General features: G+C 45.6%; 1 protein-coding gene across 3 annotated transcripts in view; it reads right to left on the reverse strand.

Moving 5' to 3' along the window:
- Positions 1-12,051: 12,051 nt before the first annotated feature.
- The window catches only part of SHLD1 (shieldin complex subunit 1), a 35,526-nt gene continuing 31,947 nt past the window's right edge, over positions 12,052-15,630 (reverse strand). For all 3 annotated transcript variants that reach the window (XM_066639451.1, XM_066639441.1, XM_066639460.1), the window contains exon 3: positions 12,052-14,005. In XM_066639451.1, the coding sequence (XP_066495548.1) occupies positions 13,512-14,005 (494 nt within the window). In that variant the 3' untranslated portion in view covers positions 12,052-13,511. The remainder of the gene's footprint in view (positions 14,006-15,630) is intronic.

A 15,630-nucleotide genomic window follows, 5' to 3' on the forward strand; every position in this document is an offset into this window, starting at 1 on the left:
ATTTTTAAGTTGTCCTACATAGCAATTGCCTACACAGAGTGACAAAAGGGATACATTTATGGAGTGTGAACATTAGCTGCTGTGTGATCAGTTAAGAAACCATATGTTGTTGCACACACCTACTACAAAATGCTGAAAAATGAAAACCCATATATGGAAAGAAAACCGATGATTCCTTCTTTCAGAACATATGTTGGAAGGGGGAAACACTGAAAGATCGGCCCTAGGTTGGTTGGTCTCTTTGCCAAGCAAGCTTCAGGCAATATGTTTGCATGAATCAGTCCCTCCTACATTTCTAGAAAGGATTTTAGGAAGCTTAAAAATAACTGATTGGGTAATTTTGACAAAGCACAGCTTGTATTACAGTCGCCAGAAAAGAGCACAGCACTAGAGGGACCGTGATGGAGGGTTCTTCGGTATGAATGAACCCTTAAGGTTCATTAACCCCTGCTAATTGTGTAAGAGGCACTTTTTCAAGTGGGTGCTCCTTTTTTTAGCAAGGGGAGAGTAACTGGCCCACCTCACCCCAGCACTGTCTGTTCTAGTGGCTGTCTGCTGGTATTCCTTTGCATCTTTTTAGACTGTGAGCCCTTTTGGGACAGGGAGCCATTTAGTTATTTGATTTTTCTCTGTAAACCGCTTTGTGAACTTTTAGTTGGAAAGCGGTATATAAATGCTGTTAATGTTAATGTTAAGGTGAGTAGTGATCTAATCAGTTGCTTTTCCTCACAAGTACAGGATTGCTTTTTCAGGTTTTTCCTATTTGAAGTGAATTGGTCTAAGCTAGCCTATAAACACATCAGAATGAGTGTAACGTGATCAACAGATGACTTTGCGTCAAGAAATTGATGCTGGTAAATAAATATAAATAAACTGCAGCTTGTAACTATATTGATACATTGCCATCAAGAGCAGTACTAAAGCATAATACTAGAGGTGTTTGTTTCTGATGAGTAAGCTAGGATTACTGCCTAAGCCTTATTGACACAATGGGCTTACTTCTGAGTAAAATAATAACTTTCAAACAATAACTTACCATGCAATCCTCTGCATGCCTACAAACAAGTAAGGCCTACTGAATTCTGTTGAACTTCCAGGTAAGTGTGTATAGGACAGCAGCTAATCCTTTGCCCAATCCTATGGGTGCAATATGTTGCCCCAGCCTCACTGCCATTTTGTGGCCTGCTAGCAATGGAATGACAGTTGGGGAGCACTGAGCTGCCATTGATGGACTGTAGATTATTCACCAGAGCAGGTAAGGTGGTGGTGGTGGTTCAGGGGAGCATCATGGGCAGGGACTGGGCCAGGCCAGGGGTCGGGAGAGGGAAGATCTCAGCAGCAGCAGTGCACATTAAGACAGTAGCCCCTCTTTCCCAGCCTAACATGTCCCCTGACTCTCTTCAAACATGCCAGCTTCATAGCTGGTGAGGGTCTGAGGAGACCTGTTAGAGGCCAGGAGGCCTATGGGGAGTTAAGTAAAAAAGATTTTTATTTACCTCACCCAGGCCGTCAGGTCACCCGCACCACAGCATGTAGCACATGCTCCATCAGTGGCACTGCATGCTGTGGCCTGGCAGGGGATAGGACTGGGCTGCTCATCACTTTCTTTCCTCCAAAGGTAGACAGAGCACAGAGGAAAGTGAAGACCAAGTTGCCCAACAGACCCTTCAGACTGTCAGTACAAAACCACTGAATTGCTCACTTTGCACCCATTGAGGCAGATCAGCATAGCCAGTCAATAAACAGCCAGGCTTTAAATGATCAGGCATGTCTTTTCTTGTCCCATGCTCTGGAACTACCTGTTGGAATTTGGATGCAACTCTACCTGCAGGATTCTGGGGGGCGTACTCTCCAGTCAACTGAGACAATCTACCTGCCCTTTCTGTGTTCTTACAGTAAGTGTGGTCCTTAACACTATTTCCTTCCTCCCCTCCTCCTCACATTCTGTCTTATTCCCAGATCATCATAGGAGAAGGATGTGCTTTGCCAGGGTTCCACGCCTACCAGGCCCATCCTCATCATAGTGCCACACAAAGGGGACAGCTATAGGGTTCCCTGTTCTAAAGAACTAAGGCCTCTTATCATAATCAGGAGATGCAGGTACACAGTTATGAACTGTGAATGAAACCTTAACCAAGCCTCAACTCTGCTGTATGTCTGTTGATAGCAACTAGCCTGGATGGTGGGATATTCTTACCACAGGAAGGGGGTGCTTTCGCTGATTGCTCTTCCCCCTCCCTTCCAACACTACCCTCACACTTAGGACTGCAGGGCCAAACTACATAGGAAATTAAGCCTGTCCTATTGAGTCAGGCTTAAAAAAAGAAGCAGCCATAGCCATTTCTGCTCAACGTTGCATATGCACAACAGGGACCAAATGTGTATACCTGTGGGCTGGACAAAAATGGGTTAAAACAGGAAGCAGACTGGTAGTGTCCCTTTCCTGTCTAAAAGTAGTCACAGGACATGATCCAGCATGGGACCACAGCACATGGGCAGGATAAACACTTTCTCCCAATAGTGTCCCCCCCCCCAAAGAATTCCCATTGAAGTGTCTAATGTATCATGTGTACTGGCAAAGGAACTAAGACACAAACCTGGATCAAATCTTGCCTCTGCCATGAACTTACTCAGGGCACAATCCTAACTATCAGTTAGGACAGCACAAGTCCCTTGTGCCTACCCAGGAGAGTCGCAAATGTGCCGTAAAGCACATTTGTGCCTCCTCGTGAGTCAGCTGGGCCAGCGCAGGGATGCGCACCGGCCCACATAGGCTGCATCCAGCCTCTGTGCTAACACAGGGAGAGAAGGTTGCATCGGCAGAGCTTGGTCAATGCAGGAGCCTGGGGAAGGCGAGGAGGAGGTGGGAGGAAGGCATTTCAGGGTGGGTGGAGGGCATTCCAGGCGGCGGGTGGGCAGGGAGTGTGAGGTGGGACTGGGACCAGGCCCGTTCCCTGAGCAGCATGGAGCGGCTCCGTCGCTCCATTCTCCTCAGACTTGTGCCACTTCCTGAAGTGGCGCAGATCCGAGTTTCCCCTTAACTCCGCTTGAGTCGATTGTGGCCCCAATCTTGAGCAGGATACGGCGCAGGCCTCCTGGCCTGCCTGTTCCAGCGCAAGATAGGATTGCGCTGCAGATGGCCTTAGGCAAGTCACTGCCTCTCAGCCTCCTCCATCAGTTGTAATGTGGGGATAATACTGCTTTCTTACCCTATGGCAGGGGTGTCAAACATAAGGCCAGGGGGCTGGATGCGGCCCCTGGAAACTTTTTATCTGGCCCTCAGGCTTTCAGCTGCTAAGCAGTGCTGAGGTGTTACTGCTGAAACAGCAGCCCACATGAAAATTGGGCTTTCCCATATCTTGAAATATGATCAAGATTTGTGTATTTTCTCTTCTGTCATTTGCAGTTAATGAGAACAAAGTACTGATTTTTGGCCATCAGCAGCTTAATGTCACTTTCTGGTAAATGATGTCACTTCCGGGCCTCAGCAAGTGCCCTGAATGCTAACTTCGGCCCTCTGTATGTCAGGAGTTTGACAGTCCTGCCCTACAGGGTTGTGGTTAGGATTACATCAAGATAATATATGCACAGCACTTTGAACACTCAGAAGCACAATGCAGATGTTTTGCATGATTATTTGTGTCACAATGGCTATTTGCACCAAATAACCACTGTGGGTACAAATAGCTGCCTAAGGGAGGACTTTTGCCTGCAAAACAGTGCAGGGAGAAAGTGATAAAACACACACATTGGTCTGCGTTTGATTGGCCTCCCACAGCTGCTTTTTGACCAAAAAAGGGGCAGTTTGTTTCCTGTTGCAGGCTCATCTCTTAATGTCAGCCTTCAGGTAACACATAATTTGGTCAGATGACAGCATGTGCCACTAGCTTGAGGGTAACAAAAATCCACCCCCTTAAATGCCTCAATTTCCTTTCTGCAACTGAGATGTTCAAATGCCTGCTATCAGCTGAAAGCTGTGGAAAGTGCTGTAGTTCCAGAGGAGGTTTCATCAACCATCCAGATACCTGCATCTGTTCCTTTATGGAGCAGAGGCTGGGAGAAAATGAATCTATAATTTACTGAATCCCAAAACTGAGTGGGTGGAAGATCAAGCTAGGAAAGACACAGTCTTCTGCAGTCCTCCGGGCAGAAAGATGCTCACTTTGCTGAAATGGAAAGGAGGCTGTTAAGGAGAGAGATGGAAGCACAAAATCTCTGTGTTGGAGATTTTACGCTCATTAGTTCTTCCTGCAAAACAGTCTCCTTGCCATTCCTGGGGATAGGCTCAAACGCCCAGTTTAAGGAATGGAAAGAATTCCAGTGGGCTCAATAGATTTTGAATCAAGATTCAAAAAAGGGTGTAGAATGTTTCTTTCAATCAATGCTGTGTAAATGGTGCAGCAAGTTTATCATTTGGACTGTGTATCAAGGAAGATTCCTCCAGTGTAAATAGTATGCTAGATGCAGGGAGGTGGCAGCAAGATGCAAATATCTTGTGGTCTTGTGTGCTCCCTGAGGCATCTGGTGGGCTGCTATGAGATACAGGAAGCTGGACTAGATGGGACTTGGGCCTGATCCAGCAGGGCTCTTCTTTTGTTGTTAAGTTCTTATATTCAGGAGGCAAATGAGTTTGTGGTTGCATGTCTTTGGGCTGCAGAAATCTAAGAGGCAAACAGATAAGCATACAGGGCCTAACTGAAAAGTACAGTGTTACTCCCTGAGTAGAAATCAGATATTCCACTTGCCTGTGAAAATTCTGGCCACTTCCAAAAATCCTGGCCACTTCCTCCTTCCAAAAGTTCAGAACAAATCCACTTTCAACCACTGTGCCGTGGCACACTGGTGTGCCACGAATGGTCCCCAGGTGTGCTGCAGGAGTTGGGTGGAGGGTCATTTATTAATAGGATCATTGGGAGATATAAGCCCCCCACCAACAGCATGGTGTTCCTTGTCAATTGTCAAAAACTGATGGTGTGCCTTGACAATTTTAGAACCTTTTCAGTGTGCCATGAGATGAAAAAGGTTGAAAATCACTGCCTTAGCCTCTCATTCTGCCTTTAAAACTTGAAAATCAACCATTTTTTTCTTCACCGACAAGTGTCTGGTTAACAGAAGTGTAAGAAACATTTAAACATTTTAAAATGAGAACATTCACCCTAAAGAAAATACAGCTGTTTTAGTCGGTATGCCAGTGAAATTTCTGATGCAGCTAGATTGCTAACTGCAATGGCCTGATTGTTACAAATGGCTTTCTGTGGAAAAGATCAGCATTGTTATCCAAGGTCACTAAGCGATGATGTGGGACATGCTGTTGAATGATGATTCACATCTTTCAATTAAATTGATATCAAGCCAGATTCATAGCTGGCAAAAACTGGCAATTCCTACTGACTTCAAAAAAGCGTAACTAGTAGCGGAGATGGGCAGGTAGGTACCTGGGCCTGGGTGATGTAAGGACATCTCTGCGTTGAGGCCTGTGCTGTCACCCCCTCTTCTGTGCATGTGTGCCCCTGGCCCCAGAAATGGCTCTGTGTGGGCGGGAGGACTGGTTTCGTGGTGTTTACCACGTGCCTTCAGGTGACAAGTACATGCTGTCACTCCCCCCCAAGTGGAGACAATGGAAAACCACCACTTTGCCATGGGGGCAATGTACTCCCCTGCCCCAGTTTAGCTATGCCACTGAGTTTAACCCCTTTAGGAAGGTTGATAATCTGATTCACTAACACAGCATTTCTCAAAAGTGTGGGTCAGGACCCACTAGGTGGTTTGCAAGTTAATATCTGGTGGGTCGCGTAGCACCCAGCTCAACTCATTGAAAATACAGATCTAAAATTACAGGGTACAGAGTTGCTGGGCAGGGCAGTCTACTGGTCAGAGAGAAGCATGGTGCTTTGCCCTGAACAGGTGAGAAGATGGGATGCTGGAAAGGAGGCAGGAGTGTGTGGTTGGAGAAGGATCCAAGTCTGCATTCTGCTTTGACTTACGAGCTGGAATGTTTGCATTAGGAGCTATGCAAAATAACAGCACGAGAGTGCTGTGTAATGGAACCTTTGGCTGATCGCAGCTTAGGTTTGAAGCCCAAATTGATGATGTCACTTCCAACCATGACATCACTTCCAGGTTAATGACATCACTTCAGGTGGGTCCAGACAGATTGTAATTCTAAAAAGTGGGTCCCAGTGCTTGAGAACCACTGTATTATGGGATACAGCTAAGCAAGGGAAATTGCAATGAAATGTTGAACATTTTTGTTGTTGCCATCACATAGCTATTGGTAATAAAATAAAGATCTCCTCCTCCCACCACTGAATTTGGTACACAAGGCTGCTAGCCCAACTGTCAACAGTTTTCCCACTGAAATGAACATGTAGCTTTTTTAAAGGAGACAGCATCCCTGTACACACCAATGACGGAACTGGAATTTGAACTGATATTTGAAAACAGCCTGATATCTAAGGAAGGGAATGAGTAGTCCACAGTAACTGAGACTTCTGAAGGAGGTGAAGAGGAAAGTGAAAAACAACAGAGATAGTTGTCTAAGAACTAAGTTATTGGCATGTGATATGAGTTACTAATAGGCCTGTTCTCCTACAAGGCCTGTTCTCCATTCAGCCTAGTTATTTGCAAAGGTTTGTCTGTTTATCTAGCAACTGACTCCACTTTTTCTGTATCTTCAAAGCACACTGACTACCTGAATAAATCTCCTGTCAGCCGAATCCTATCCCCCAGCACCATTGCAGCTGTGACAAAAAGGTGCGCAGTGCATCCTATGGTGGGGGGAGGGGCAATTGGACAGCCTTCAGGAAGTAAATGGAAACATTTGGTACTTACTTCCACTGGTAGATTGTCCAATCACCAGTGGATTTCCTTGGACATATATCATCTTTTTGCTAGTGTACCTCCAAGAACAGAAAAGGGACAAGGAGGTTTTAGGGGATAAGATCCGATGTGCCATTGCCACCAGATCCACTCCCTCCTCCCTGCCCCATTCTTCCCCCTTCCCACACAGAAATGCCTCTGGTCCTCCCACTCCCAGCCCTGTGTGTTTGTGTGCATGCATGGACACAAACAATGATTTCATCTCAGAACAAAACACTCTGGGTTTCTTTCCTTTCCTATGATAGAACAGAAATGGGATAGAGATCATAAAGTTCACAGACACCATCAACATCCAAACTCTGTGTCTACACAGGTTTGCCACTGCAGAGCAATTCACTCTAAGGTTAGTTGTTCCAGGACAAACAAAAGTGAGGATGCTTGGCAAAGCTCCTTGGAGGAAAGACGGTGATACAGCTATAATAAATAAATACAGACCTGCTCTGAATCAACCAACAATACATCAGTGCATCTATAAGACAAGCTACCTGCCATGAAAGAGAAGCAATTAGACAAAATCTGCAAGATTCAATTTGGCTAAAGCCTTCAATATGCTGTCCGTCACTGCAAATCTCCTGGCAGCTGCTATAAACATCCCAACAGCAAGAACCACACTGTTTTCTGCAGTCTAATTGGATGCCTCTTGGTACCAGAGAAGACACTGCTAGGTTTCTAATGCACACATATGCTAAAACCAATTTTTAAAAAATCAATGATCAGAGGTTCTACACAGCAAAGAATATTAATCTATTTGTTGAACAAGCAGAGAGCTGAAGCTCCGTTACAATGAGTCATGGAGCTGAATCACACCAGCTGAAGATGTGGTGTTTGAGCTATTTTAAGGTTTTAGCTTTGCTTGAATGAGGCTCCCTTGGACTCAGTAGCAGTGGCATCGCTAGCGGGGTGCAGGGGGTGTGGACCGCATCGGGTGACGCACAAGAGGGGGGTGACTCGCACTGGGAGGGTGACGCGCTAAAATCACAGTAGTTAGGAGTAATAGTATCATGTTATATACCGTTGGATGCAGAATTTCGAGCTGAATGGAGTGCAAAAAAGGTAGTGAAATAACACCTTTCTATCAAAAGTTATTGGCAAAAAACCAGAAAACAAACAAATGCATGGAGCCCAATGGAAAGTGAAACCAATCCATGTCACGCGGTTACTTGCGAGTAGGTGAGTGTGCCTTCGTCCATCTGAAAGGGCAGGCTGAGAGGAATCCAACAACACCAGAATGGTCCCTCCCTCCAAGCTGGTGAATGTATTGAGCCCTATGGAAAGCAAAACTAAGCCACATGGTCGCATTTACTCATGAATAAGCAAACGTGCCTTGGCTCCTGGGCAGGTCAGGCAAAGGGAAATGTGAGGCCACCAGAATGGTCCTGATTTTATGCAACTGGAGCTCAACAAATGCTCCAGAAGGCAGCTCCCCCCATAAAAAGAATGAAACAGAGGCTTGACAGGGTAAGGTAAATTTTTTTTTTCTGTTTTCGGCTGCAATTCTATCCACACTTTTCTGGGAGTAAGCCCCACTGACTATAATGGGACTTACCTGAGTAGACAGGCATAGGATTGGGCTCTCAGACTTGTAAAGCCAGGTTGGTTCTGATAGTTATATGCTTGAAATATATATGCCAGAACCAGGGGACATCTGCTAAAATTGAGTGTTGGGAGGGTTAGGACAGACAAAAGAAAATATTTCTTTACTCAGCGTGCGGTTGGTCTGTGGAACTCCTTGCCACAGGATGTGGTGCTGGCGTCTAGTCTAGACACCTTTAAAAGGGGATTGGACAAGTTTCTGGAGGAAAAATCCATTACGGGGTACAAGCCATGATGTGTATGTGCAACCTCCTGATTTTAGAAATGGGTTATGTCAGAATGCCAGATGCAAGGGAGGGCACCAGGATGAGGTCTCTTGTTATCTGGTGTGCTCCCTGGGGCATTTGGTGGGCCGCTGTGAGATACAGGAAGCTGGACTAGATGGGCCTATGGCCTGATCCAGTGGGGCTGTTCTTATGTTCTTATGAAATATAAGAACTTAAATTGAACTGGGTATTGGGTAGGGGTGAAAATCTTACTGATGCTTTGGGGGGGGGGGTGTTATTGAAGGCAGGCTATAGAGAAAATTCACTTAGTGGAACAGGGCTGGCTTTCCCTTATTTATTTATTTTACTTTAATTTATTTATAATTATTTATTTTAATTTGCTTTACGATGGGTCCTGGACAGATTGTCATTCTAAAAAGTGGGTTCCAGTGCTAAAAGTTCAAGAACTGCTCCAATAGGGTGTTAGTAAGTTGATACCTGGGAGGGAGGTGACACCACTAGTGACCAAAATCACTAACATCACAGTTTGCAAAAATAATCAATGTATAATTTCATGCAGAATGTGATGAAACAAACTGCATTGACATATCTTTATTCTATCAAAAGGTACAGCCAAAAAACCAGTGGGGGCGGGGCGATGTTAGATCACCACGCCCACCACCTGGAGTGTTGCCCCGCCCACTGCAGGGGGGTGACGTGCTGGCCTCCCGCACCGGGTGACGTGAACCCTAGTGACGCCACTGATCAGTAGCCAGCATTCTCGCTGCACTTTAAGCAGCTAAGTGGTAAGGTGTACACAGTGTGGATTCAACAAGGTCTTGTGCTATTAAAACACATTTTCCCAGTCCGCTTCCCCAGGGTATTATATGCTGCAGTCTATCAATGTGTTGACATTGACTCTGTGAATTATGCAAATTGTGGAAAGAAGTACAGGACACAAACCTCTAATTTATATCCTGCCAGCGGAAGCATGCCCAGAGCAGCAACAAGCTATACCATCCCTCCTGCCCAAGGGAGTAAACCAGTTACCCCTATACAGACACTGCAGCATACTTGATAGCTTAACTCAGTGGGGAAAGGCCTTTGCTGCAATCTTCATCCACTCCTTAAATCCAGCATTATACATTTTTAAAAATCTGGGTTATTTGAAGAAAAACTTTTGCTTTCTGACTTGATCTCATTAACATCTCCCCTGTGAAGAAGCTCCTATTCAAGACCAGATCTCTTCTCAAAAGAAAAGCCATGAATAATTGGATGTAAACCAAGCCTGGTTTAGAGGCAGTGTTTTCCTCCTCCCTAAACTTTGCAGAGGAGCAGACAGTGACCAATGTTCCTGACATTGCCTGGCAGCCAATCTTCTCTGCCTCGTCTAGTTCTCATTCTCAAAGACTAATTCCAAAGAATACCCATCACCATGTCTAACATGCAGCATCTCTCTCAATTTATCCTGGCTCATTTAGTCCTAGAAGACAAAACAGCCAACAAGAGAGATGGAATATCTCAGATACTGTGACTGTATCTCTGTCTTGGAGTACCTGGGCACATAAGGTTTATGCCTGGTTCCATTCTTATACAGATTTTTCCGCTTCCGGGATCAGCACAACTCACTGTTCAGTGGAGAGGCAGGTAGCAGGTAACACTGCAAAAATATTTACACTATTCAGCTAGCACAATGCATTTGCTTGTTTGCCATAAAATCTTCAGGACCATATGTTGTTAACATGCAAGTGAGCTTGGCCAGGGAGAAAGCTGACTGGCTGATGGTGATGTCATAATGACCACACATAGAATGCCTAAAAAGGCTCTCTAAGGGTTAAAACCAAACCCTGAACCCTGCCAGTGCTGAGCTCCAGTACTGGTGCTGGGTGCCGTAAAGCATGTTTATGGCACTAGGAGAATGGGGGGGTTTTGGTGCTGGGCCTAGAGCCAACAGGAGGACTGCTAACGGGGGGTAAGTGAAACTGCTGTGCAGTGGTGTGCCCTCTGAGGGGTCAGGGAAAGGTAGAATGAGGGAAGGGGGAGGAACTGGCGTAGGAGGGGATGGGATCAGTGGTGCTCTGCTCCACTGTATCCTGAACACCACATTGGGCTGAAAAGCCCAAACATGGAGTCTCTCAAGTCTGCGCCAGGATAGCTGGCGCAGACTTGAGAAGCCCCATTGCAGGGCTTGAGGCTTTCCCCAGGGGAAGGGGACAAAAGTCCTCATCCCCAAGGAGGCTCCTGATGGCTTCCCAGCACCCACTAGATACAGCAGTAGCCACTTTGGCACTGCTGCTGCAGTGGAAGCTGGGAAGCATAGGATTGGGTTGCCCATAATCTTGTAGTCACTCACTACATCTTTATATTGGCTCGTGGATATCACATCCAGTTTCTTTTACATAAAAACTGATCACCTTTAAATTTCAAACAGCTGGGGTACAGTTTAAAACTTTCTAAGTACACTAACATCCATGATGGATTTTCTTAAGGGTTATTAATGTTTTGTTGTTTTTCCACTGCCTCCAACCAATTCATCCTCTTCTTCTTTTCAGTTATTTGTGTTGCTGGAAGAGGAACCTATTTCTCATTTGAAATCTGTGTACTGCTGTTACATCTCCTGATCCCTTAGGATAGAGCAGGGTATGAATTTAAAATTAATCAAATGTCTCATTCTCTCTATCTTTTATCTTTGAGATACTATTGTTTGTTTGGTTTATTTCATCTTTGTTTAATAGAGGAAACATTCTTTCATGTCTGCCTGAACACATGTTGCCAGATAAAATCGTTCTGCAGTTTTGCCTCATGGTTGTGTAGGAAAAATCACCCCAAACAACACCTAGGAGCAAGATTCCCCTCAGGGCTCTGTGAAGTCATGACCTAACAACACATGGAGACAGCTGAGTAAATTAACACAACCAATTTATTAACTGAAAGAATTAGGACAGGGCTTTTCAAACTGGGGTGTTGCGATGCCCCAGCCTATGGGCCCTGGCCTCTACCCCCTTAAGGGGCGGGGCAGCCTGAAGGCAGGGAGGAGGCAGCGGCGCAATCTCCAGGATCACGTGGCTCAGGGGACTGCAGGGGCTTGGGTGCACTTACCCAAGCCTCCTGCAGCCTCCCTGGGTGCGGGGAACCCAGCATGACCTTTGGCAGGTCCCCCACAAACTCTTACAGTGGCTCAAACTCTCCAGGAGAGTTTGAAAACCACTGAATTAGGAGAAGAAAGTAAGTAGCATATAACAGTATCAGAGAAACACCAAGAAAGTAACTTCTACCCTGCCAGATATATAATACCTACTGGCTCAGGCTGCAATCTTATACACACTTTCCAGGGACTAAGTCCCACTGAATACACAAGGACCTACTTCTGAGTTGATAGGAATAGATTGAGCTGTCAGTCTCTGCCCTACAGGTTTACCAATATCGCAAAGGCAAGAATCTTTAAAGCCCACCTGTTACATCAGCTGTGGGGTGGCTGCTCCTCCCCAAGGGGGAGGGGGGCATCAAAAGGATTAAATGAGGACATGATGCAGGCTCAGCTCAAGGACCAAGATGAGGCAAGAACTCTGATGCAAACAGAATTTATTAAGCAAACTGAAAGGGCTCCTCATGGTTCCCTCATCCGGGAAAGCTGGTCAAACAAAAGAGTCTTTGGCCAGCCAAGACCAAAACAAAGGGTTGGAGGGGCCTTCCGGAGCAAGGTGGTGGTGTCATCATACCATGATGAGGCCGGCTCAGTCCAGGTATGGCTCTGAGTTGCTACAGCAAGCAGGGGTGGTCAGGTGGCCTTCTTCACCCCAGGCCAGCTTCCAGCGAAGGCTAGTCAAGGAATCTCTCACAGGTCCAGTATCCTCCAGTCTCTGCAGGTCAGAGTGGCGAGACTACCCAGTGGTTTGGCTATTGTGCAAGGGCCAGGCTGGGCTCTGCAGGAGTGGAGGGAGTCAGGTTGAGGCAGCTGCCTCCCTGACCCTTCGGATGATGGGGGTAAACCACAGGGATGCTCCCAGTAGCCGAGCTGACTGTTTTCCCTTGGAGTGGGGCTTTTATGGCTCCAGCACCTGGTGCTCCAAATGGGAGAGCTGCCTCAGGTGCGGCTGGCTCCAGTGCTTTTGCAGCATCAGCCCCAGTTCTTCCTGGGTCAGCCAGCTGGGTCAGCCAGCCAGCTGACAATCAAAACAGCCACCTCTCTCCTTGGCTAATACCCAGCCAACAGTGACACCCTAAATTCACAACAGAAGAGAAAAACCCCAAGCAGTTCCCTGCTTCCTTATACTCCTCCTCTGGTAGTTGAACTGAAAATTCTGGACCTATCTCCTTCTGTGCATATTCGCACAGATACAGCCTTCACTCTGGTAAGGTATGCAACTGAAGGATGCTAGGGCTTTGGAACTCTCAGCCACTAGGAGTCTGCAAGCAAATGAAGGATGCTAGGGCTTTGGAACTCTCAGCCACTAGGAATCAGGCTGCCTCAGACAACAGTTGCCCAAGTCCTTGGAACGCTGCTTCCAAAGTAGCTCCATGTGTTCACAAGGACACACTTGAAGGTCTCTCTCTCTCTCTCTCTCTCACACACACACACACACACACACACAATGCACTCATCAACCCAGTGGCGTCACTAGGATGGTAGCACCATGTGCCAATGCTGTCATCCCCATGGCCCCACCCTTCCTAGTCCTGCTCTGGCCCCATCCTCCCCCAAGAATGGGGCTGGCTTGGAAGACCAGCTGCCCACTGTGGCACCTCCAGACTTGCCCTCCCCAATTTGTCATCTTATATGAAGACATGCTTAGAAAATTACTAATTTCAGGTTACTAATTACTAATTTCAGGTTCATTTTTTTACATCTTGCTGTAAGATAAGCTGAAGGATGTCATCAGAGAGGCCAGGCATTGATTTGCCTGGCTCCAAACTGACACCAGGTTTAGTGGGAGCTGAAAAGCAAGTGCTGCTGGAGCTCCGAGGAAATATCTTGTCCCCGTCTTGGTTCAAAACCATCTGAGCTATTTGGAGACTCTTCTGTGCATATTTTGTCCCTTCTTTGTTTGCCAGGTCTGCGATTTTGACACACAAACATTGGGAGGCTGCGTTATATGCAGGACTCCCTCCAAAGGGCTTCTTCTTGCAGCAAGTCTGATAAAACGCATCCAACGATTTTCTAATGGCAAGTTCTCCTTCATCCTCTTCCTCATTTGTCCAAGGAAGCTCACTAGGTTGAAACAATTCTGTATTCACACAGCTACTTGGCTTGTTCTTCTCACAGAGTCGAGGCCACATGCTTTCATTAGCTCCAACAGCTTGGTCTGCTAAGATTGCGGTCTGGGAGTCTGTTGGGACAGAAATGGCAGTCGCATTTATTAATACAGGGATAAGAAAACTCAAAGACAAGCAGTGATCAGGTAGTGTGGTGAACTGTCCAGAGGGTTTCACTGCTGTATATGAGACCCAGATTCAAAGTCCCATCTAACCTAGTGATGGCAGCAAATTTCAGAAAGGGTGCAGTTTGGAAAGAAACTCCCTAGGTTGCTAAACAGTAACCTCTCATGGTGAGCCCATCTTTTCCCTGCCAGGTGAACCCGAGTTAACACCAATATTCCCCAACCACTGCAATGTGGAATTGCCCCCACGGGAGAGGATAGACTGGGTGTGTGTGCTACACATGGTCGATATTATTATCATTATTATAATCATCACCGTCAGTATTTATATACCGCTTTTCAACAAAAAAAAAGTTTACAAAGCAAAAAATTAAATGGCTCACTAGGTTGAAACAGTTCTGTATTCACACACAGCTACCTGGATCAGTCTTCTCACAGAGTTGAGGCCACACATTCATTTCTTTAATTCAGGACGACGTGCATTTTAAGTGCAAGAGACATGCGCTAGGGTAAGAATAATTGTTTGATCTTGGCTAAGAATAATTGTTTCAAAAGAAGGGGAACAAAGCATTAGGACATGTTAACTCCAATAGGTTCTTGGAAAAGAATTTTCTCACAATTATGTATTCTCCATATGTTGATATCAGAGAAAACTTATATAAGATACCTATCAGTGTGAATCTTAACAGAGTATGATCTACAACTGTGATGTAGATGACATTCCAACCAGCCATGAACAGATTTTATCCATACATGATGGGCATGTCCTATAACTGTATATTTTTGAAAGAAATATTTGCATTGAATTTAGGGAGTAAACAAGTCTCAGTTCAAATCTAGAAGGCTGAACTTCTTGTACCCAATTAAGGAGAGGGTGTGATTATATGGTACAATGAAAAGTGTGGCCTTCCTAGCCATTGGATCTGCAGCCTCTTCTCATCAATCGTGTAATGAGCCACTGTGTATGGTATCTTTTCTTCTTCAATCTCCAGAAGGTTGTTAGATCTGAAGCTGTCTATTATATAAGCCATCTTTGGTCTTTTTTTTTTCTTTTTCTTTTTTTTTTTAAAAAGGCAGTTCTTGTATAATTCATTGGAACATGAAACGTGGCACAGCACTTTGTATAAATATGAAATCCTGTTCAAAGGGAACAGTGGTGACTGTACAGGGTCATTAAATACAAACAAACTGGAGGCTGATTCAACTTACAATGGAACTATTAAAGTGAAATCATGACATGGGCACAGCCTCCCCCCTACGTACATGGGATCTTTTCTGGGGAGGGGGGGGCTTTCTGTTTTCATTTGCCTGCTTTCATCTTCCCTTAAAACATCACCTCACAACCTGGAAGCAGAGAAGCCCTTCTCTGACTGACAACATGGCATGAAGGGGAAAGTCACCTTTAAACAATACAGAACCCAGGGAAAATTGTGTGGGGGGGGGGAACACTCTAAAATCCATAATTATATATCACACTAGCTTTGGAAATGATCCAGAAACTCTAATTATTGATATGGACCATATATCCCCTATGTCAGTAAAGATAAGTTTTGCTGATATTAAATCAAATACAG

Source organism: Tiliqua scincoides, chromosome 1, assembly GCF_035046505.1.
Source record: "Tiliqua scincoides isolate rTilSci1 chromosome 1, rTilSci1.hap2, whole genome shotgun sequence".
NCBI lineage: Eukaryota > Metazoa > Chordata > Lepidosauria > Squamata > Scincidae > Tiliqua > Tiliqua scincoides.